The 22,262-nt window shown below is 45.3% G+C and overlaps 1 protein-coding gene across 23 annotated transcripts in view; it reads left to right on the top strand.

Annotated features, from left to right (window-relative positions):
• Positions 1-22,262, top strand: part of MAP7D2 (MAP7 domain containing 2) — a 97,662-nt gene that overhangs the window by 46,453 nt on the left and 28,947 nt on the right. For 8 of the 23 annotated variants that reach the window (XM_070256749.1, XM_023634488.2, XM_070256753.1 and 5 more), the window contains exons 4-8: positions 5,076-5,187; positions 8,547-8,657; positions 10,494-10,616; positions 16,261-16,415; positions 18,121-18,248. In XM_070256749.1, the coding sequence (XP_070112850.1) occupies positions 5,076-5,187; positions 8,547-8,657; positions 10,494-10,616; positions 16,261-16,415; positions 18,121-18,248 (629 nt within the window). Of the gene's footprint in view, positions 1-5,075; positions 5,188-6,039; positions 6,139-8,546; positions 8,658-10,493; positions 10,617-16,260; positions 16,416-18,120; positions 18,249-22,262 lie in introns of all 23 variants that reach the window. The other 15 variants (XM_023634490.2, XM_023634485.2, XM_070256740.1 and 12 more) reach the window with 9 other exon arrangements.

Below are 22,262 nucleotides of genomic sequence, written 5' to 3'. Positions count from 1 at the left end.
CAGGAGTTAAAGGAAGTGACTCTTGTGAAAGTGCCCAGCAAGCACTTAGCACAGAATAATGCTTAGAAATGTTAGATTCCCTTCAGTGACTTCAGGTGACCTTGGCTAAAGCAAGGTCAAGAGGGCACTATGCAGAAAAGATTATGGCGCAGTCTGTAGACCGAGAAGACAGCCACACTGTGATAGGCTGTTTGAGTCCCCTGACACAGATCTCTCCTCTCCCGGCCTGTGTGTGTTTGTCTGAGTCACTGGACTCGCCCGTTTTCTTCCCATCCTCCGTTCCTTGACTCACAGCTTGTTCCCTTCCTCCTTGAGCTCTTCATCTTGATTCCTGACATCCTGCGGGATTGCTGCTTCCAGAGCAAGTGTGTCGCTGCTGCTTCCAGGAAGGAGCCCTGTGAAGTCGGGGGGACACTTCCCAAGCCTCTGACACAGCTGACAGTGTCACAGGGGTCTGCCTTTGAGGCATTCCCTGTCTGTAATTTGTCTCTATTGAACAACAGTGCCAGAGGCATTTTAAATCAAGCTGTCAGACTCCCCCTCTTGCAGATGAAGGAATGTTGTGCCAGATGGTTGGTCCTGATGCAGCTGAATCTTTAATGGTTGTGCTTCCGGATAATTTTCTGTTTGCTTTCTGTGCTCCCTTTCACCCCTAATGTGCGATGGCAGGGAATGGGGGATGCTGCCTGACCCTCGTCAGCACAAACACAAGCTGAGCTTGCTTTCCTCTTCTCCCCAAACACAGCAGGGCAGGGCTGAGAGCTGGGCCTCCGTGGTTGTCTAGCAACCCAAGGAAGCACGGCCTCCCTCTGCCACCTGCTCCTGCCCTCCAGGCCCCAGAAGACCCAGGTGGAGCTTAGGGACTTTCCACATGCAGGCTGGCCTGTTAACTACGTCGGTGTCAACGCTCTGCCAGTGCAGAGGCCTCTTTGGTGTTCTCGTGGGTGGTCTTTGGCGAGAATAGATAGATCTACACCACAGAATTCCCTTTCCAAAGGAAACCTTCTGCATTTGCTCCCATGGTTCAGTGGAGATCTGTGGGAGGGCTGCTGCCTGCTTGGCCCATGGTTGTGAAGATTCTCCATTCTCTTCCCAGTGTCAGATTTAAGTTCTTTTTGTCACACTCTGTCTCTGTCAACCAAGGAGAAATCTGTGCAGAAAGATGGTTCGTTCCCTTGTAGTCCATTTTGCTTCCCTAGCTGATTGGGAAGTGTTTGGATTGCCCACCAAGTCCTACCTCTCTGGGTCTGATATTAGGAGCTCATGCAAGGCCTATTGACACCCCACTTCCCCCCTAGCCCTGCCCTGGTTCCATGTCCCTAGGGTTGCCAGGATGTCACTTGGGGTAACTCCTCACATTTGTGCAGATGAGCCCCAGACTTGGTCAGGAGGCCTCCTGTCCACTGAGGCACAAGTAGGCACCAAAGACAGCCTGGTTCCCAGAGGGCTGGTGGGCCGGGAGAGCTAGAGGCTGGCGGGCCTGTCCTGGGGAAGGGGGGTTGTCCAGTGTCCACTTGAGACCCTGTCCTTGAGCTCATTCTCTCGCTGGAGGCTGCCTTCTCCTCCAGGTGGGTTCTTCCAAGCTTCACATGCCACACAGCTCCCAAGAATTGAGCTTCTGGAACAAACCCTTGTCACCTACCTGGGTTAGGGCTGACAACACAATGTGCCCACCCATTCTCCACTCAAGGGAGTACAGCTTCCTTACTGGAGGCCCTGGAAAATGGGATCTGGTGAAGCCAACTCCACATTCCTCAGGCTAAACAGGTAACCAGGAAAGGCTTCTTTCAAAGAGTAGCTTCATCTCAGGAGTGATTTTGACACATCACAACTTCTCGTACTGTTATTTCTTGATACCTAACAAAACCCACGGGCCTGAGTGTAAAAAAGGAGAAATTTCTGAACTCACCTAAACGAAAACTTCACTAAGCTGAAAGCTGGCCACTCTCGGAGGGCATTGGCTGGCATGAGGCCATGGTGACTACATGGCCTTCTGGTCAGACATGGTTGTCTGTTTGTAGAGAGAAAGGCCCTGTACAGTGCCTTGCTAAAGACCACTTGGAGGCTTGTCCCCACACTGTCATCCCCTGAACGCATGTACTAAGGGCAGTGGAAAAGGCACAGCCAGCCCTCCACTCCTGCTAGAGACGGCTGTCTCGGTAGCAGTGCCCAGGCCATGCTCTGCTGGAGGCCTTTTATACTGCTTGGCCAGCTCAGCGGGTTACCTGGGTCGTGATGCTCCTCTGAGTTCATCCAGGCACATCTAGGGCCAAAGCTCAAGGGGTCAAGGTGAGGTCCCCTTGTTCTTTCCTTCCACTAAGCCCCACCCAATAGAGGACATTCTAGGGACAAGAATCTGCCTTGCTCTTTCTCCATCCTCGATTGATCATCAGATGGTACTCAGGAGAACAGGAACTTGGCAGGAATTGTGGTACACAGTATGCAGCACTAACATTCATTAACACTGTTCTTCTGATCGGATTGAACTGTCTCGCGTGCTCCTTCTCATGCTCAGCCTTTCCTCGAACCAGTGGTTCTCTCAGTGCAGTCCCAGGACCAGCAGCAGCAGCGTCTCCTAGGAACTTGTCAGAGGTGCAGATTATCAGCACACTCCACTCCAAACCTGTAGAATCAGAAACTCTGGGGGCGGGGCCCAGCAATTGGTGTTTTAACAAGCCCTCCAGGGGATTCTGATGCAAGCTCACTCAGGTTTGAGAACCACTGCTCTAAACAGCCCTGTTAGGAGCAATCCTCCTCTTCAAATTCGGATTCATTTAGCCTTGGTGAAGGACTTGCTATACAGTCATTATCTTGAGGACTTGAATAATCTGGTGTTTAGGTAATATCATTCCCATTTTATAAATGAGGAAACTGATGCCCAAGGCTGTTAAACGATTAACTCAAGGTCACAGGGCTAAAAAGTGACAGGCAGCGGTGGGATTTGAATCCATATCTCCTGACTCCAAATCCAGTATTCTTTTCATTTCATTACACCAAGGAACAGAAAGATACACGTACTAGGTAATACTGACCTGTATAGGACTAACTTCTAACAAAAGTGGAGTGGACCAGTTTTGGTTTTGACATGTTTGAATTACCTCATTCTGATGACTCAGTTCCATAAGTCCCCTTACCATAGAGCTTGGTAACCACCTATTTTTCATCATCTCTCCAAAAGTGGGTGCCACAAACTGATTGTATCCTCTCTCAGGGGTGCTTCATTTTTCTAAGCCTACTTATGGTTCAGAGGACTGAATCTCCACTGGTGGAATTGGGAGCAGCTCAGTGGATTGGGAGTGGATGGCAGAGGTATTTTTTCCTAAAGGGAACTGAATGGTCCAGGAGTAGTTCTGGCTTCCTTTATAGTTATGCCCCTAGACAGCTGTTCAGTGGTAAGGTTAGCCTGACAAATCTTGGTGTTCTTTATTCTCAGTGGTCTCCTAGTAGGTGAGAGACTGTCTTGTGAGGTCCTTCTGGCACGTAGGAAATCTCCTATAACCCACTCAATGCTAAATTCACATTGAGGTGAAAGGTTTCAACACTTAAATTAGGTCATTGGTTAAATACTTTGCGTTAAATCCATACAATGAAATGCTATTCAGCCCCAATCTTGAGTCAAGAAGTTCTAGTCTCTCCAAGCCCCCAACTTTTCTCAGGTGGACCACTAGGGTTGGCTGTCAGAATTTAATGGGCCAGGGTCATGAGGACAGGACTCTGCCAGGAAGTGCACACTCATGATTGTAGAGGTTCAGCCAAAAACTAGAGCAAATACAAATCTGAAATTTACAGGAGCAAAAAAAATCCCCTTTCTGATCACAGGTCCCTGGTGAGGCTGTGTCTTAGCAAAGTGCTATTCAGAGAAAAATTATGCCAGAGGAGGCTGAGATGTGGAGTTTGCTCATCTCATCCCTCTGGGGTAGATGAAAGGGATGGATCCAGATACGTCCTGAGTGACCTTTCTGTTTCTAGTAAGTGAAATAAAGGAGCCTTTCCCAGATCCTTAAGTCACGGTTACTCAGTGTGGCCATAAATTAACTCTGCTTGCTTATTTAAGCCATGAGAAAATAGGATCTTTTTGTTTGGCAGTTGGTCTAGGATTGGTCCAGTTCCTGGGGTACCTCAGGGCTGGGTTTTAGGAGGGTGAAAGAGCGTCCGCGGAACCGTTGCCTGGCTTCAGGCCACCTCCACTGCAGGTGGGGAGAGGATTTGTACTTGCAGCGTCATTGGGGTGGTGGGGCGTGCAGGATTAGAACAGCTTCACTCCAGTGCCAAGGATGTATTTACCAGCATTCAGGCCCAGCTTTATGAAACTAACAATTTGGTTAATACAGGAGAGTGCTTCTGATAAATACTCTTAAGAGAAAAGCCTGGTTGTTGTTTTTCTCTTCTGGCTAGAAACTGTTTAGTTCTTCTTCCTCTCACCCCATCGAACTCTGAGAATGCGTAGATGCTTTATTCTGTGGCCAGAATGTTCCCTGCTCATGTCTCTTTTAAATTTTGAAATATGCAGTATTATCCTCAGAATGCTATGTAGCAGAAAAGTGTTACAATGTACAAAACAATTGATTCGCCTTCAAGGAGGTCTCAGATAAGAATGGGGCTTTGCAAACTAGATCTCAAAGTCATGTATCACCCCAAAAAAGTTATCATAAGGCTAGAAAAATTCAAATTATGTTTTAATTTAAATTTTCTCGAATCAGAAGCCTTTATGCTTTTCAACTAGAGAGGATGTAGTTGGTTCTAGTGCACAATTCCAGTTCTACTAGATGGGACAAAACAGGACTGGAGACAGGCCTCAAGGAGTTAATGCTGGTCTGGCATATTCTTAAACAAATCAAGGCCTGGCTGCGGCAGCAGCCTCTCCCTAGGGGAGGGGACGAGGTGGTGGGGCTGGGAGCCAGCACTAGCCACGTTGTTTACTCCCCACCCACTGGCGTGGCGGAGAAAGCACGTGCGTCTGGGGTTTGGATACTGAGCACAGAGAGCCCCATTTGGTGACTCACCCCAGCACTGAGGCGTGGCAGTGCAGTGGGGCTGCGTGGTTAATCTCGCTCTTCCTTGCATGAACTGGGCAGGAGCGGCTGGAGGCGATGATGCGCCGGTCCCTGGAGCGCACGCAGCAGCTGGAGCTGAAAAAGAAGTGCTCATGGGGAGCATCGCTGGCCGCAGCATCCGGAGGACGCGAGGGTGAGTGTAGAGCCGTCCCTGCATTGCAGGGCCCCGGTGGGAGATCGGAGGGGAGGCGTTGGAGATCAGGGACATCGCAGGCACCCGCAGGATCTGGGGGATGCTTTGTGGCGGTCTGCAGGTACGTTTTTCAGAAGTGATGTTTAAAACTGCCAGGCTTCCTGTGTATGCATCTCTCGTGAAGGGGGTCTGTGCATTCCTTTTGGTAGCAAATAGCAGTTGATGCAATAACTGGGCTTTGAGGTAAAGCAAAAGAAAAGCAAAGAAAATGAATGCAGAGCCTGGTTAACTGGATGCACCTAGCAAGCCCAGGCATAGTCTGCTTTCAGGGCAGGTCCCTGGCAGTAGGCTAAGTCACCTCTACAGCATGACCCTGAAAGGCAGAGCAGCGGTTACCCCCTTACAGGGTCTGGGGCTTTCCCTCCTCATTATTAATTTCTGTTGCTCTTTCAGTTTTATTTCAAGGTGACTTATTTATTTCATTATCCAGTTCATACTCATCTTTAAATTTTCAAATGTTTAATTTACTGTATGGATTGTTCCTAGTCTCTGAGTGGCTTTTCCCTCTTAGTGTCTTACTTCTTCTCTGTGATCTTACCATTCTATTACACAGGAGTTGTATACTAGCTCTTTCTGAGAGCAAATGGGTTTACATATGTAGTGCAGTTCCTTGACTTTGCTGTATTGTGCTTTTAATCTTTTGTCAGTGAATATACATTATTTTTTCTATTTCTGAGACGTCAACAACCCATTTCAGTTACGTTTTCTAATTTCCTAATTAGAAACTAAAGTCAACCAGAAATTGGGACTTTTTTCTTTTACCTCTCTTTGCTCTGATTTTTTGCTGTGTAGGTGAATCAGAAAATACCCCACCCCCTCCTCTAGGTTTAGCAGCCAGCACCCTCCCTCTGGACCCAGGGACTACCGCCACCGCTGCCGAGTCCACCAACGGTATAGCTGAGCATCACCGTGCCATGGCGTTTTGTGATGACTGTTCTGATCACCCTCCTCCATCACTGTCTGTCTCAAGCACTTTTACAATTGATTTTGTAGTCTGACTCCTTAGAACTTTTTTCTAGAGATGTTAATGACATGCTCATATTTCTTTGTTCCTCTGTCATCGTGGAGCTGTGCATGCCTTACATCCCAGTGCCCTGGAGACATTTCATCCTTAGCTCACTGACTTCTGCCTTGAAAATCTTGTCAATGTTTGACCTTGCGCATTTAGATCTCTAACACTCTCATTAATCATTGGCTTTAGGTATTATGTAGTAGTGTGTTTCAGTCACTTCTGGTTACCAAAACCTGTAATCACGCAGAGTTCTGAGTGTTCATGCGATGGGTTCCTGGAGAGGTGTTGGAGAGGGAGTGTTAAGGAGTTGATCAGTACTAACACCAAAAATCTGAACAAGGAGATCAGTTGGCTTCGGTTTGATGTTATCTCTGTCTAAGAGGTTCCCTCTGTTTTGGATACAGGCCTGGGAAATTCTTAGGGTCTAGAAACAAAACTACCAAAATTTTACTTTCATTTAATAACGACTTTAGAAATTCAACCCATCTTTGGCTGGCAAAGAAAAAACAAGGTGTAAAAGGGATGCAGTATTTCCCAGCAATGCAGATGGTCAAATTCTAGCAGTAGGAATAAATGTCCTTGGTTTCCAGCATTCCTTTGACGAAGCAGAATGCTTATTTAATTCTTACTGGTGTTGCTGAGCAGCAGAGACTTTGCTGCACGAACCGAGTTAACTGTAGCGTGGGCACTGGCCTTCCCCCAACGGAGAGGAGCAGGTAGAGTTGATAATTACCTCTTACAAATCACACCCAGAGCCTGGGCCAGGATGAGGTGAGTGCAGTACTCGACTTGGGCACAAAATTTCAGGGGACACCAAAAATCTCAGTAATCAAGATACGATAATATTTTAATAAATCAAAGTTAATGCCGAGCAATCCATGATGAACAAAATATCGAATTTCTAAAGACCAGTACCGTGCTAAGCCATATAGGAGCCTGAGGCAAAAGGGGAAATGTGTATATAGTTTTATGTAATTTCTTTTTTCTTCTTCTTTTTTTTTTTTTTGCAGGGGAAGATTGCCCTAAGCTAATGTCTGTTGCCAATCTTTCTTTTTTTTTTTCTTCTTCTGCCCCCCAAAGCCTCAGTACATAGTTGTGTATAGTTATAAGTTCTTCTGGTTCTTCTATGTGAGCCGCTGCCACAGCATGGCTACTGACAGACGAGTGGTGTGGTTCCATGCCCAGGAACCGAACCTGGGCCACCAAAGCGAAGCACACTGAACTTTAACTGCTAGGCCATCAGGGCTGGCTCTGTAATTTCTAACGGTTAATTTTTTTTCCAGAATGTTAAAGTGGTTGGAACAAATACTGATAAATTGAAAAGTTGGTTATTAAAACTTACATAATTTTGTTTAAATATTTTATTTACACCAAAGCAGAATTTATTATAGTTTTACTTTGGCTTAGGTTAATTAATAATTATTTAAGACCATCACTTGGTTAGGAGAAATTGTGAAACGTGGTAATTCTCTCATTTGAAAACAAGATAAGGAGAAGAGTAGATTTTGAAAATATTATTGATGAGTTTGCTCCCTTTAAAGCCCAGAGCATGCTTCTTTCCTTTTGCCTTGGGCTCCAGTATGGCTTGGCAAGGCACTGTCAGTGCCTCTTCATTTGCTCTCATGGTTTAATTTAGGAACCAGTCTAAAATAATGGCTAGACGTTAAGAACACCAAACCCAGGACCACCTGTTAAAATCCTAACCATGAACAGTCCTAGCATTTGAGAAAGGGCCCTTGTGAGCCCATCTCTTGATAAGAGGAAGAAACTAACTGCTAAGTCTTGTTCTGCTGTAGGTACAGCTCCTTGCGTTACAAGTTACTTGTCTCTCCAGCCTGAGCTGTAGATCACCTGCAGAGAAAGTCCAGTTTCAGCTCACAGCTTCAGCCAGACCATAGGACCTTTTCCAGTGGTGATTTGTCTCTGGGTCCAGATTGGTTTTGTTTTTGTGTGGTCTGAATGTACTTGAAAGTCCCTGGACACAAGGAAATGATTTGCTGGTGGGATGAACATGGCCTTAGTTGAACAGTTTAGTGAGGTTGAACGTTTGAAATTGAAGAGAAGAACAAAGTCGAGAAATGGAAGAGAAGATCTTGCTTCAGACAAGTGGCTGCTGTGGCCTGGACATTTCCAGACAGGCTAGGTAGATAGCAGGACGATGGAAGCAGTGTGCTGTGCCACAGCAGTTTAGGAGCGTGTGGATGAGGACAGGAAGAACACTTTGGGATATGTGTTTCTCAGTCTACAGTGGTGTGAATACCAATGTCTTTAATGCATTTCTCTGCAGCATGTGACAAACTTTCAACATCAACCATGAATTTGCCAAAGCAGACGGAGCCTCCCATGAGTAAGCGCCTGTCTTCATCCACCGTGGCAATATCCTATTCCCCAGACCGAGGCAAGTGAACGTGCAGACTTGGTCTCTCCAGTTTTCTTCTTTCTAGTGTGAGCGTCTTAACGTCAGTCTTTGTGAGAGCCCCTCTTGAGCCTTCTGCGGATCCCCCGTTACCCTAGCCTTGTGGTCTGAATGTGGGAGCCCCAGGGCCTCACTAATGGGACTTTGGACAGTGGCATCGCTCTTTAGAGCCAGGTCGTTGTTGAATAGGGACAGGAATTAATGATATTCTCCTAGTCTGAAAGAGACTATTCCATTTTCCACAGTGCGTGTAGGAGTTCCCTGCCCCAGAATTAATTGACCAGTGGGCAGATGTGACCATTAAAAAGTAACTGCCTGGTTATTGATGCAATATGGTTGATTAGCCAGAAATAGCAGAACTGAAGAGGCAGAGCTATGTGGGAGACTTAGATGTGTGAAGAAATGGGGCTCTGCTGCTGTCTGTGGCTTGTAGGCCTGCCCATTTCTGTTTTGAAAACAGAGGTTTAGAACTAAGATGAAGCCTTTAAAAGGGGAAAAGGATGGGTGGCCTTTTCCGATACTCTGTTTTGAGATGGGAGATGATATGTATAGGATGTTGCCAGTTCCAGAAACTCAGTAGACTTAAAACCACCTGTGTTCTAATGGAGGCTCAGATAAGTCACTAAAAGTCTGAGTTTGCACCTTTCAGAGTATGTGGCTTAGGGCAGGGAGGGGAGCTCCTCAGGCATTAAATGCGTGTTTTAGAGCATCACTGCAGAAGTGTCAGGTGCCCGTGGAGCATTTACATGGCAAGTCATCACCAAGGCGGGAGCAGGAGGATGTTTGTGACTTTGAAGAGGCCAGTGTGCCTTCCTGGTTGTTTATCACTGGCATCGCCTTGCACTCCCAGCACAGAGGCTGGTCGTGTGTGTCAGAGACCCCTCAAGTGTCAGTGTTGCTGATCTCTGATGCAGTTCATGGGTAAGCGCTGGAAACCTTGGATTAAGAGCTGGATGAGAAAACATCTACATGTTCTTAACTCTTTATAGCTGTTCCATTAGTGTGTTCCATATGTTTTCATTCATGTGGTTACAAAGTGATGTAAAATTCATATTTGCATTGATTAATACGCAAAGATATCAGTATGTTATTATATGTTGTTGGCAACTGAATTATCTGCTTGTGGATTTTAAATTGAAAAATTTTAATTCCCAAACCATTTACTGGCTAGTGGGTACCCAAAGAATACAAAGTAATGGAAAAGTTAATCCATTACTGTATAATACATTCCAAAACCATCAAAATGACATTTCAGTCACTGAATTTTGGATTATGAATACTACTACTTCCATTAAAGCTGATAATCAGTTGGTTATTTTTGTATCTTTTTTTAATTTTTCCCTTATTTACATGGAGAAAGTATGAAAGGATACATATTTATACATTAACAAAATCAGTGTGTTTATGAAATATTTTTTAACAGAGTACCTAAAACAAGTGTTTTGTAGGAGTAATCTTTTTTTCAATGTTAGATCTACTTGGTGAGTAAATGGTTTCTTGAATCCATATTACATCTTGGGAGATGGGCTAATTCTCTTTGAGTGATACAGATAATACTCTAATACTGTAATAACATATTGAATGAATTAAGGCACCCCAAGAGAATTAACACACTCTCTAAACTCGAAATGACACATGGTTTGTTTTATTTTACTGTGATGAACTCCAAAGCCATCTTTTGCTAGAATATTTTTATTTTCCACATCGGTTCTGCCACCCAGAAGTTAGTTTGCATCATGCATTGTGTTGTTTTAAACATTTTATTTTGTTTTGTTTTAATTTTGCTTTTTTAAGTTTTCATTTGATTCCATTCCTCAGCTCATCGCACGCACCTTAGTCCCATGGAAACCTTTCTTGTTATGCGACTGTTGACACCCACACAGGCTTCTTTAGCCAGAAGCAGAAGTGCACTCATGCTCTCTGAGCAGGCCAGTGACTCAGGTAAAAGAAGCCAAGCTGGTAACGCTGAGGAAAATACCTGAAGTGATGTTGGTTGGCCTATGAGTTCCTGACTTTTTGTATTTTGCTTCCTATTTGCTGGTTTTGTGAAATGTCTTCAATGGTTAATAACGTTTTCTACCCCCTGGTGTTTTACTGTTGCTATGTTTCTTTTAAGTGTCACAAAGGTGAGTAAATTATTTTATGATTGAGGGCATGTGGATTAGGAAAAAAATCCATTTCGTGAGCTGTGGAGGTTAGTAGACTTGTTTTAAGAGACAGTTTGGCAAAGTAGTCTGTAAACTACAGTCTCTGGAGTCCCATAACCAGCTCTACCACTTACTAGCTCTTGCCACTTTGAGTAAGTTAATTAACCTCTCTAAGCCTCAGTTTCCCCATCTGGAAGGTGGAGTTATTTTAAATTGTTGTAGGGATTAAATGAGATAGCACAATGATTGGCACAGCAAGAGCTCAATAAGTGTCTAGAGCCTCCCTACTCAAGGAATGGTCCGTGGAGCAGCAACATCGGCATCACCTGGGAGCTTGTTAGGAAGGCAGACTCTCGGGCCCACCAGACTTGCACACTGGAGTCTGAAAAACGCTGGGCCACACCATCAAAGCCCTTCCTTGACCAAAGTGAATCAAATCATCATGGCAAGATTAATGAGGGCTGGCCTTCTCTGTTTGCAGATGAGTAATGCTTTGTGTCCGCATCAGCGCAGGTCTGGTCTCACTTCCCAAGATGGTGTCTTCAGGAAGATGACATATAAATGATAAATAATCCTCTACCTAGTTCTAGCTATTTCCGAGTAGTTGTGCTATTTCTGCAAAGAAGATATGCAACTAGCCAATAAGCACATGACAAGATACTGAACTTCATCGGTCATTAGAGAAATGCAAACGAAAACCATGAGATTCCACTTCACACCCACTAGGATGGCTAAAATTCAAAAGAAAATAAGTGTTGGCAAGGATGTGGAGAAATTGTAACCTTCATACATTACTGATGGCAGTGTAAGATGATGCATTCACTTCGGGAAAAAGTCTGACAAGCTCCTCAAAAAGTTAAACATAGAGTTACCATATGACCCAGCAATTCCACTCTTAGGTATAGAGCCAAGGAAATTGAAAACAGATGTTCACACAAAAACTTGTGCATGAATGTTCTTAGCAGCATTATTCATATTAGCCACAAAGTAGAGACAACTTAAATGTCCAACAACAGATGAATGGATATACAAAATATGGTATATCCGTAAAGTAGAATATTATTCAGTTATTAAAAAGGAATGAATTACTGATACATGCTACAGGATGAACCTTGAAAGCATTGTGCTCAGTGAAAGAAGCCAGACACAAAATGCCACAAACTGTATGATTCCATTTATATGAAATGTCCAGAATAGGCAAGTCCAGAGAGACAGTAAATTCATGGTTGCCAGGGGCTGAGGGAGGGGGAAAGAGGAGTGACTGCGTAATGGGTACAGGGTTTTTCTTGGGGATGTTGACAATGTGGTGGAATTAGACTGTAGTTATGGGTGCACAACCTTGTGAATATACTAAAAGCTACTAAATTGCACACTTTTTAAAAGATGAATTTTGTAGTATATTAATTATATCTCAAACAAACAAAAAATTCCTGGGAAGTAGGAAGTACAGGCATACCTCGGAGATATCGTAGGTTCGGGTCCAGACCACCGCAATAAAGCGAGTCACATGAAGTTTTTGGTTTCCCAGTGCATATAAAAGTTAGGTTTATACCATACTGTAGTCTATTAAGTGTGCAATAGCATTATGTCTAAAAAAGTGACCTACCTTAATTTAAAAATACTTTATTGCTAAAAAAATGCTAACTATCATCTGAGCCTTCAGCAAGTCATAATGTTTTTTGCTGGTGCAGGGTCTTATGAGAACGCAGTGTCTGTGACGCACAGTAAAGTGAAGTGCAGTAAAGTGAGGTATGCCTGTATTCCCATTTTGAGAACAGGGAGTGTGTCAGGAGGTCCCCAGGGCCACTCTTAGGATTGATGATTCTCTCGGACTCATCGCTTTGATATATTACAGTGAAAGACTATAGAGCAAAATCAGCAAAGGGAAAAAGACGCATGGGACGAAGTCCAGGCACAGGCTTCCAGAGTCCTCTCCCAATGGAGTCACACAGGACACGTTCCCCCAGCCATGAGTTGTGAAACGTGTGAAATGTTGCCGACCTGGGAAGCTCGTTAGAGACTCAGTACCCAGAGTTTCTATTGGAGGCTGGTCACATAGGCACCCGCTGCCAGGCACATACCTGAATTCCAGATTCTCAGAAGGAAAGCAGGTGTTCAGCATAAATCGTGTTGTTTGTGCAAACAGCTTAGGCACAGTGAGCCACTCTTATAAATGAATGGTGGGAACCCTCCCCAAATCCAGGTTCCCTGACGCCAGGGCTACCCTTGTAAGCAGGCCTTTCCAAGTACAGCAGTCATGCCCGCTATGTTTTCTCTCTTCCGCACAGTGTCCCCACTTGGTCCTTGGCCTAGGTGTCTTTACAGCAGAATTATCATCAGTAGGACCCCACACAGCAGGCTGAGGCTGACCTACAGCAGTGATTTCACCTAAGCCCTTTAGGGATTCTGGACTTAGCCAGTTAAAACACAAACCATTATATAAAGGTCTGTCTTAGAAAGCCAGGTGGCTTCCTTTGTACATTTCCACATGAACCTTTTCTACCTGGCCCGAGGCGTCAATTCAGGCCCAGCACAGCTCTGGCCAGTAGGATGAAGACTCAAAGTGTTCCAGGGCTGAGGCAGTATCACAATGGCCAGGGCACACACCCAAGAAGTACAATCCCAGAGGGCACATGTGTCTCCTGCAAACAAAGAGTTTACAGTGTTCAGGCACCCTAAGCAGGACATGCATTGGTCAGGCAGTACAGGCCACCACGGCGCACAGTGTGGCTTCCCACCATGGTTCCTCCTGCCGCAGGTTCTCAGTCTGGTCCGAGTGATTCCGTTCAGCCCTTATTTTCAGAGGGACTACCTGAAGTGGTCAGTTCCAAACCGTTCTGTCTGTGACACTAGTTCATCGCGTGCTGAGCACGGACTGCATGTGGAGGTGTTCTCTGGGCTCCATACGGGAGCTGGCCTGCCCCTGCCGCCTCACAGTCATACACTCACATGTGATCTGGGCTCTGCAGTCCATCTGGATCTGAAGTGCTTGCAAAGGCAGCACAGTTTTCCTTCTGGAAGAAGGGAGAGTTCCCAGGAACAGTTTTGGAAAACAAAGACCACAAATGCCCTTTCCCTCCTTTGCACCACTCTAGGTACTGGGGTTTGTTGTTTTTCTCCATTGTTATCAGTGTGCCCCCTTCAGTAATCAAAACTTTACATTCTCTCAATCATCCTCTACTCTCGCTGGGACCTTTCATCTGAAAAGATTTAATGCAAGAAGGACAAGAGCATTTTTATAAAAAAATTTTATCCAACTTAACCAGAAAGATACATCATGTTCAGGAATTAGGACAAAATTCCGAGTTCAAAGAATTTCAAAATAGGCTTGCGTACCTCTCATCTCTTTTGCCCTGCTTGTTTATCCAGTGAGCAGCCTCGAAAAGGTCAGTCCCGTCCCGAGGACAGATGTGTTGCACAAATCACCTTTCTGAGGTTTGTGTAGCGGGAGAAAGGTGAAGGAGGTCAAGTCAGGCTCTCAGTCCATTGTTACAAACTGCAACCAATTTGGAAAGTCAAACACCAGACGTCCTGTCAGCCACAGTGAGGCAGCCCCCGGAGGGGGTCAAGTCTGGTCATCGGGTGGGTGGAGGGGTCCCACTCCCTGTGAGTGCCCTTTCCCAGCTTGGAGCTTTGTCAGGAATCACAAGTTAGGAATGCACGCAGGCTCTGCATTGGAAATCGAGAGCCAAGCGGAAGCTCCAGGTCGAATGGTCCCATCAGGGAACAAGCCCTTTCCTGTGGGCAGTTGTCTTTGTCCCAGATGGTCCACCAGCATCTGTGATGTTTTCACAGGTTAAGACCCCACAGTGGGGTGTTCTATATCTGTAGTGGTCCTGGGTTGATTTTTGAAACTCCAAAAGTCTATCTCTGGAGATTGCCTCTCTTTTTATGTCTCCCTTTTTCCAGAGGCTCTATTATGCAAAAATCATCAAGTATGGAGACTTGTTCTGGTTCTAGTACTCAGACTATTCCAGCAAACCACTGGTGCCAAAGAGCAAGGAGCTCATGTCCCACTCCCACTTGGAGGAGAAAACAAAAATCAAAGGTGTCACCTGTGCTGTACACTGTACTTTTTCCCTCACTTAAGCCAGCATAACGAAAAGCAGCCAGAGGATCCAGCAAGCCAACTCTTGGAGTTGGATGGGTCATCTTCAAACTCTGCGGGTACTTCACCCCTCACAACTGACAGCATCTCAGCTGCTGTTTTTTTTTTTTTTTTTTAAAGATTTTTTATTTTTTCCTTTTACTCCCCAAAGCCCCCCGGTACATAGTTGTGTATTCTTCGTTGTGGGTTCCTCTAGTTGTGGCATGTGGGACGCTGCCTCAGCGTGGTCTGACGAGCAGTGCCATGTCCGCGCCCAGGATTCGAACCGACGAAACACTGGGCCGCCTGCAGCGGAGCGCGCGAACTTAACCACTCGGCCACGGGGCCAGCCCCTCAGCTGCTGTTTTTTTATACAGTGGATGACTCTCTAGCCACCAGGCACCAGAGGGTCATCATCCTCCACTCCTTTATCCTTCCTTTTCCCAAACAATGCTTTTACCATGTATCAGTGAATCAAGATCATTCTTAAAATTCCTGCTTCTGACACCAATTGTGTCGGGGGTCCTCAAGACCACCCCCAGGTTCGGTGATTGGCTAAGAGGACTCAGCGTGTGGTGGCACTCGTGGCTGTCATGTGTTACAGTGGAAGGCTGCACAGCACAATTAGCACAGGCAATTGGCACTCGGGCCAAGTCCAAAGGACACCAGGTACCAGTTTCCAAGAGTCTTCTCCCAATGGAGTCACACAGGATGTGCTTAATTCCCTCAGCAATGAGCCGTGACAACACGTGTGAAATGTTGCCAACCAGGGAAGTTCGTTAGAGACTCAGTGCCCAGGGTTTTACTGGGGGCTGGTCATGTAGGCACCCCCTGCCAGTCACGGACCCAAATTCCAGATTCTCAGAAGGATAGCAGGTGTTCAGCATAGACCATATTGTTTGCACAGTTTAGACATTCATCAATGGTGGGAACCCTCTTGAAACCTCCGTTCCCAGATGCCAGGCAAGGGCCAACCTTGTAAGCGGGCCTCTCAAAAGACGGCAGCTAGATATGCTGTATTAACTCTTTCCTGCACAAGGAAATTGACGTTTAGAGAGGTTGAGTAACCTGCCCAAGGTGATCCAGCTATTAGGTGACAGTGCTAGATCTGTCTGGCTCCAAAGCCCAGACTTTGAACTTCTAAAATGAACTGGACTCTTGAGCATTGAGTATGGAAGTCTTCTAAGGTAGGGTTCATTCTGCATACACTAGAAAATGTATGGTGGTATTTGGAAAATGTGGGTTGCACATGTCACATTTTAACAGAAATGTGTCTTCTTGACTCCCTGCTCCCCCAACTTTTTCCCTCTGTGCTCCCTGTCTCTCTGGCTGTTATACTATAACTCTCTAGTATCCTATGCCTGTCCTCGTATAGCTCCTGCTGGCCCTCTTAAGTCTTCCTATAAGTCTTCTCCCACTCGGAACACTGAGAGGAAGAAGACCACATCTACATCTGGCGCAGGAGATGCTGGGAAAGGAGCCCCTGCAGGAGCGGAGGCCTCGCCGGTAGGTGTAAACCCTCTCACTCACCCCTCGGGGCTGGCTTATCTGACACTGATTCCTCCCTGCACTTGACCTGGCGTCTCTGTTTCCGTCAGTCTCCAGGGGCTGCTTAAGGGGCCGATTTGATTTAAAATTTCACTCAGCCTTTGAAAATCGTTTAACTTTTTGCACCCTCCTAAATCTTAGTGCCTTGTAGCAAATTCCTAAAAACCTTGTCCTCATTGTAGCCTGCCCTCCAGAGGACAGGAGTCAGAAGGAATGTTTCAAGTGTCACTGCTTCTTTAAGGATGTCTGAGTCTGGGCCAGTTGGCCTCCAAAGGCAACTAGAACTGAGGTTCTAGGTCAACCTTCATCCACAACAGTGGCCTTTAAACATTTTTGACGTCACACTGACAATATCAGTGAAAAAAAAAGTTGAGCAGTTACCGCCAATTATGTATATTTATTTAGAAATTATACATACCATACTAATTTTGTTAGTTGTCACTTGCTATGACACAAATTACCCCAAACGTTAGCAGCTTGAAACAAATGTTCACTGCGTCACTGGTTCTTTGGGTCAGAAATTGAGGATGGCTTAGCTGGGTGGCTCTGGTTCAGGGTCTGTCACGAGGGTGTGGCTAGGATGATGGCCAGGGCTGCGCTCACCTGAGAGCTTAGCTGGGGCTCTTCCAGGACGGCTCACTCACGTGGCTCTTGGCTGGAGGCCTCAGTTCCTTACTACATGGACCTCTTCATACAGCTGCTTGCGTGTCCAAGTGACATGGCAGCTGGCTGCTTCCCCCAGAGTGAGAGATCTGAGAGACCGAGCAAGGGGGAAGCTGCAACGCCTTTTAAGCTCCAGTCTCAGATGTTGCACACCATCACTTCTGTCATATGCTATTCATTAAGAGCAAGTCACTAAGACCAACCCACACTCAAGGGGAAGGGAACTGAGTTCCACCTGTTGAAGGGAGGGACATCAAATGACATGTGGAGTTATTTTAAAACCATGATGTTACTGTACTATTGGGCATTTATTTTATATCACCCCATTTATTTTTTTAAATCCACTGTGGCCCTGAGGTTCTCCCATGAGAAGTGAATATTTCAGACCCTTGAGTTTTACTGTAGGGTGGATTACTGTGGAAGGGGGCTGATGTATGTGGGTGTGGGGGCCAGAGGAGGATTTGCTACAGAAAAGTGTGATAGGAAGAGATGGGAACCACCCTTGTGGAGTGCACTGCGGGCCAGGCACTGAGGCCCATGCCTCCTGCCTCCTGCCGAGGGAGGCCATAGAGAAGACCTGGAGGGGTGGGTGGGGTTGCAGTCCCATTACACTGGTAGGGGCCACAGCCACTGTCTTGGCTGTTATAACCACATTTGCACTTACCTGTGACTTTTTTATAGTGCTTGTATATCTTTGTAGTCTGTCTAGTTTCTGTATATCCAGGACCATAATATGGTTCTGTTGTTAGCTCTTTGCAGGGTAACAAGGAGAAGGAAATCTTTGCATTTAGAAGCTCAAGGTATTTTTTTTAACTGAATGACCTAAATACGATGACCTTGTGGTGCTTCCCTGCAAAGATTCACGTTGTGGGAAGCACTATGGCTTTGTTTGGATCCTTCTGAAAGAGTGTGTGCGTCACTTCCATCTGAGGTATTTTTAGAAATTATAGAAGCATTGCCACTCGTGGGCCATGGCTGTCCTATTCTGTGTCCTCTACAGACAGAGAAGATGAAGAGGGGGCCACGAACAACAACTTCCGTTCCCACTGTGGGCCTCGGGTCCCCTCTGAGAAGATGTGAGTTTCCAGGAGGCATTTCTAAGAGGTCATCTTCTCCCGTGACATTGAAGTAAGCATCTTTCCCCTTTGCCACCGTTGGACAATTAAAGCAGTTTGGTGGGGCTCTGTGTGGTGCAGCATGTGCCTCCTGCTCCCTGGAGAGGCATGGCCAGCCCTAAGAGGCGAGCAGGAGGCATGCTGGACTTTCAGGTTACCTCGTTCACTCTCTGTGTATCTTCTGGATAAATGGTGGGCTCGTAAGGGATTTGTCATCCGGTAAATATGGGACTCTGATTTACTGAGATAACCCATTCAGCATTTTTCTCTTCCGTTCTGCTTTTCTGGCATTCTCCTTCTTTCTCCTTCACCTGCATCTGGAGTGAAGTGATTTCATTGTGCTTGGGCACTTGAGCTTGCTCGCGTGCGCTCTCTCTCTCTCTACGTTTTTCTCTCATCTATCTCTTAAACAGAAAGGCAATCATAACTTGTCAGCCACCACCAGCAGTATGTTTTTGTTTAATGTAACCATTATATTTTTTTGGTAAGAATTGGATGAACTCACCAATGAGACTGTGTAACTGAAAAACAAATTTATACTGTGTGACCACTGTCTTAAGTCATTAAAGTATTTTACTGATAGTAATTAACAAGAATGACTCACTGGGTAACTTAATTCAGCAGTAGAATGGGAACGTCTTCAGCAGTACTGAGAGAGAAAGAAAAATATGATTTTAATTTGGGAAAATATGAAGCGCTTTTTTTTTTTTGAGGAAGATTAGCCCTGAGCTAACATCTGCTGCCAATCCTCCTCTTTTTGCTGAGGGAGACTGGCCCTGAGCTAACATCCGTGCCCATCTTCTTCTACTTTATATGTGGGGCGCCTACCACAGCATGGCGTGCCAAGCAGTGCCATGTCCGCACCCAGGATCCGAACCGGCGAACCCCGGGCCGCCAAAGCAGAACATGCGAACTTAACCGCTGTGCCACCAGGCAGGCCCCGGAAGCTCTTTTTTTATATAGAAAGTTATATAAACTCTTTATATAGAGAGAATCATATAAAGCTTGTTTAGTGCATCAGTTTGGTTCAGAGAATGTAAGATAAAACACAAATTTGATGAACACTTGGAAATATGTTAAAAAAATATTTCAAAGTGACATTAGCTTATTTCTGACATTGCTTTCTAACAAAGATTTTTTCACTATTATTTTGTTCAGGGATTGCTATGGTTTTTATGGACTACTACTACCTGCTATGGATGTATCCATCTTGCATGAGGAAAATCCTCCATAGCGCCTTGCTGAATTAATAGCATCTTGGTCGCTTTTTTTTTTTTTTTTAAGTCCGTTGCATCCTTCTTTGCCCATATTGCCTGTCTTTGATTATAGTATTGCTCTCTTGCAAACTCTAAATCTGTTAGGTGGGCTGTAAGGTCTCTATTTGTCTTTATTATTTCTGAGCCTTCCATTCGCATGTCACTACTCTAGTGTTAGTTTGGGATATTGACATTAACAAAAAGAAAAGCCTATTCATACTAGAGTTTTTCCAGATCCCACCCCTCTCTTTCCTGGATATTGACTTATGGTCCCTGCATGGATAGTAGCTGGCAAGTTTCATCATTGTCATTGTAAATTTCTCTAAGGCAAACAAGAGGGTTGTTACCCTCTATAGAGAGGAGAATTTGATTTTTGGAAGCAAGCTCACGATGGGCACTGTTGCTATTTCTTTAAAGTTGAAAATCTTGAAGATTGTGTTTCAGGAACTATTTTGTATTTTAAATAACACATCATCTGAGTTTTATAAAATCTCTCTCTGACCAAAGAGACTTGAACAAAACCTAGACTTTTCTATGCAGTTCAACTTAGAGAAATATTTAAAATTTCCACTCTATCCAGAACAGTAATGGGCGTCTAGTAGTTGCTTCATAAATATTTATGGAATGAATAAATATAAGTCACTGTGCCAGATGCTTCAGAGAATCCCCAAATGAGTGGGACAGTCTCCACTTGAAGGGACCCCAGGTGAGGTAGGAGGGAGATGTGGATGCAGATGAGGACAGTTTCAGGCCTAGTCCAGAGAGAGAGCAGCCCAACTTGAGCTGCTCAGCTCAGCTGTCATCCTCTCCAGAACCAGCCAAAGCTGAATTCGCCCCCTTCCCTGTGCTCACAGAGCGTCGTATGCATACCTCTATTAGTCATGTATTCATTCATCAAGTACCTGTCGAGCACCTACTCTGTGTCCGGTGCTCTTCTCAGCCTTCAGGGAGCTTACCTAACAGTGAACAGCGAATATACTATCAGGTGGTGATCAGTTCTGTGAAGAAAAGTAAAACCGAGTCAGATGACAGTGAATGGTGGGGGGGAGTAGCTAGATAAGGTGGTCAAGAAAGGCTTTTCTAAGGAGGTGACCTTTGAGCAGAGCCTGCGAGAGGTGAGGGAGCAGGTCAGCTCCGTCTGTGCCTCATTGCTCTGTGTTCTCTCTTGCCAGACTGCTATGAGGGTGGGCACCGACTCCGTTTATTGCTGCACAGCAGATGCTTAATATGTGTCCGTGGGATGAAAGCAAGCAAGGAAGGAGAAGCTGGAGGGCAGGAGTGGGCTCGCCTGGCAGGTTTGGGAAATGTCAGGACCAAACCTGCCCAAGGACTCTGGCCTCCTCTTTCCTTCTGGGCCATTTATCGGTTTATTCTCCCACTGCTCGGTTCCTCAGATGTTCTCTTTTCTGGGCTGTGGATTTCACTTGGGGAATTTTTAAAGGCTAAGGGATGCCATCTTTGATACTGTGTTGCAGGATATTCCTGATACTTCAGCAAAGAGAAAGTAGTGTCATGGCCTTTATTTTCAGAGCCCCATTCGTGTCATCTGTAGTGTAGGCAGGAAAAATAGCAAACTCTAACACAGCAGGACTTCCTTGTGTACTGTCAAAACTACCACTTCTCCTCAAGTGGTGCCCTGGGGTAGAAGTTGCTTGGATACCTCTAAATCAGAATTCCAGAGTCCAGAGGTCTAAGGAGAAGCAAATGTTTCTTGATTTTAAAATGTTCAGAAAGAAAGAAAGTTTCTCCCTGGGTGAAAATTAGTGGCTGAATCACACTGGGTATGGACCAGGTCTGAGAAAGTAGGCAGTCAGGTAGACCATAAGTAAATTCTGAAAATCCAGCAAAACTATACAGCACTGAAAAAGAATGGACTGCAGCTGTCCACAACCAGTGGGTAAATCTCAGTAATGTAGTGCCAGGTGGAAGAATGAAGTTGTAGAAGAATGTCAGCAGCGTAATTCCATTTATTTTGAGTTCCCAGATGTGCAAAACTAAACAATGTGGGGTGTTTTTTTTTGGTGAGGAAGATTGGCCCTGAGCTAACATCTGTTGCCAACCTTCCTCTATTTTGTATGTGGGATGCTGCCACAGCGTGGCTTGATGAGCAGTGTGTAGGTCCACTCCCAGGATCCAAATGCGTGAACCCCTGGCCACTGAAGCGGAGTGCGCGAACTTAACCACTATACCACTGAGCCTGCCCCAACAATGTGTTTTTAAGAATATAAATGTGGTAAAATGATTTTTAGAAAAAGTAAGAAAACGGCAGACATAAAATGCAGAGTGATGAAGGCCTCTGAGTGTGGGAGGAAGCACACGGGAGATCCTGCCATAATTATCATGTCTTTCCTTTGAACTAGTTGGTTGGTGTGTGAGCATTTGTTATATCACTGTTCATACCTTTTGTTATAAATATTTTTGTATATTCTTTTTTTGTATATTCTTTTCAATATTGAAGAAAGATGAAAAAGAAACACTTGATTTTTAAAATGGTGTCACACAAACTAAACCCCGACCAAAGTGGCATTTTCAGCCTTCCCTCTGCAGACCAAGTGTATGATCTTTAAAGCACACTGGAAGTGACATGACTTTGAACGGGGGCTTAGTCCCTTTGAACTCCCATCCAGAAACCCAGACAGGTCATGTGACATGCTCTGACTGCATTCTTTTCCAGGATCTCAGATAAATGAAGCCACTGTTGGGTGGCTGTGCATATTAATGGCATTGCTCTTTTAAGCGTTTGAGTTTATTTTCATTGTTGGCATTGTCGG

Source organism: Equus caballus, chromosome X (assembly GCF_041296265.1).
Source record: "Equus caballus isolate H_3958 breed thoroughbred chromosome X, TB-T2T, whole genome shotgun sequence".
NCBI classification, from domain to species: domain Eukaryota; kingdom Metazoa; phylum Chordata; class Mammalia; order Perissodactyla; family Equidae; genus Equus; species Equus caballus.
The sequence above is the reverse complement of the archived record's forward strand: the minus strand, read 5'-3'. Positions and strand labels throughout refer to the sequence as shown.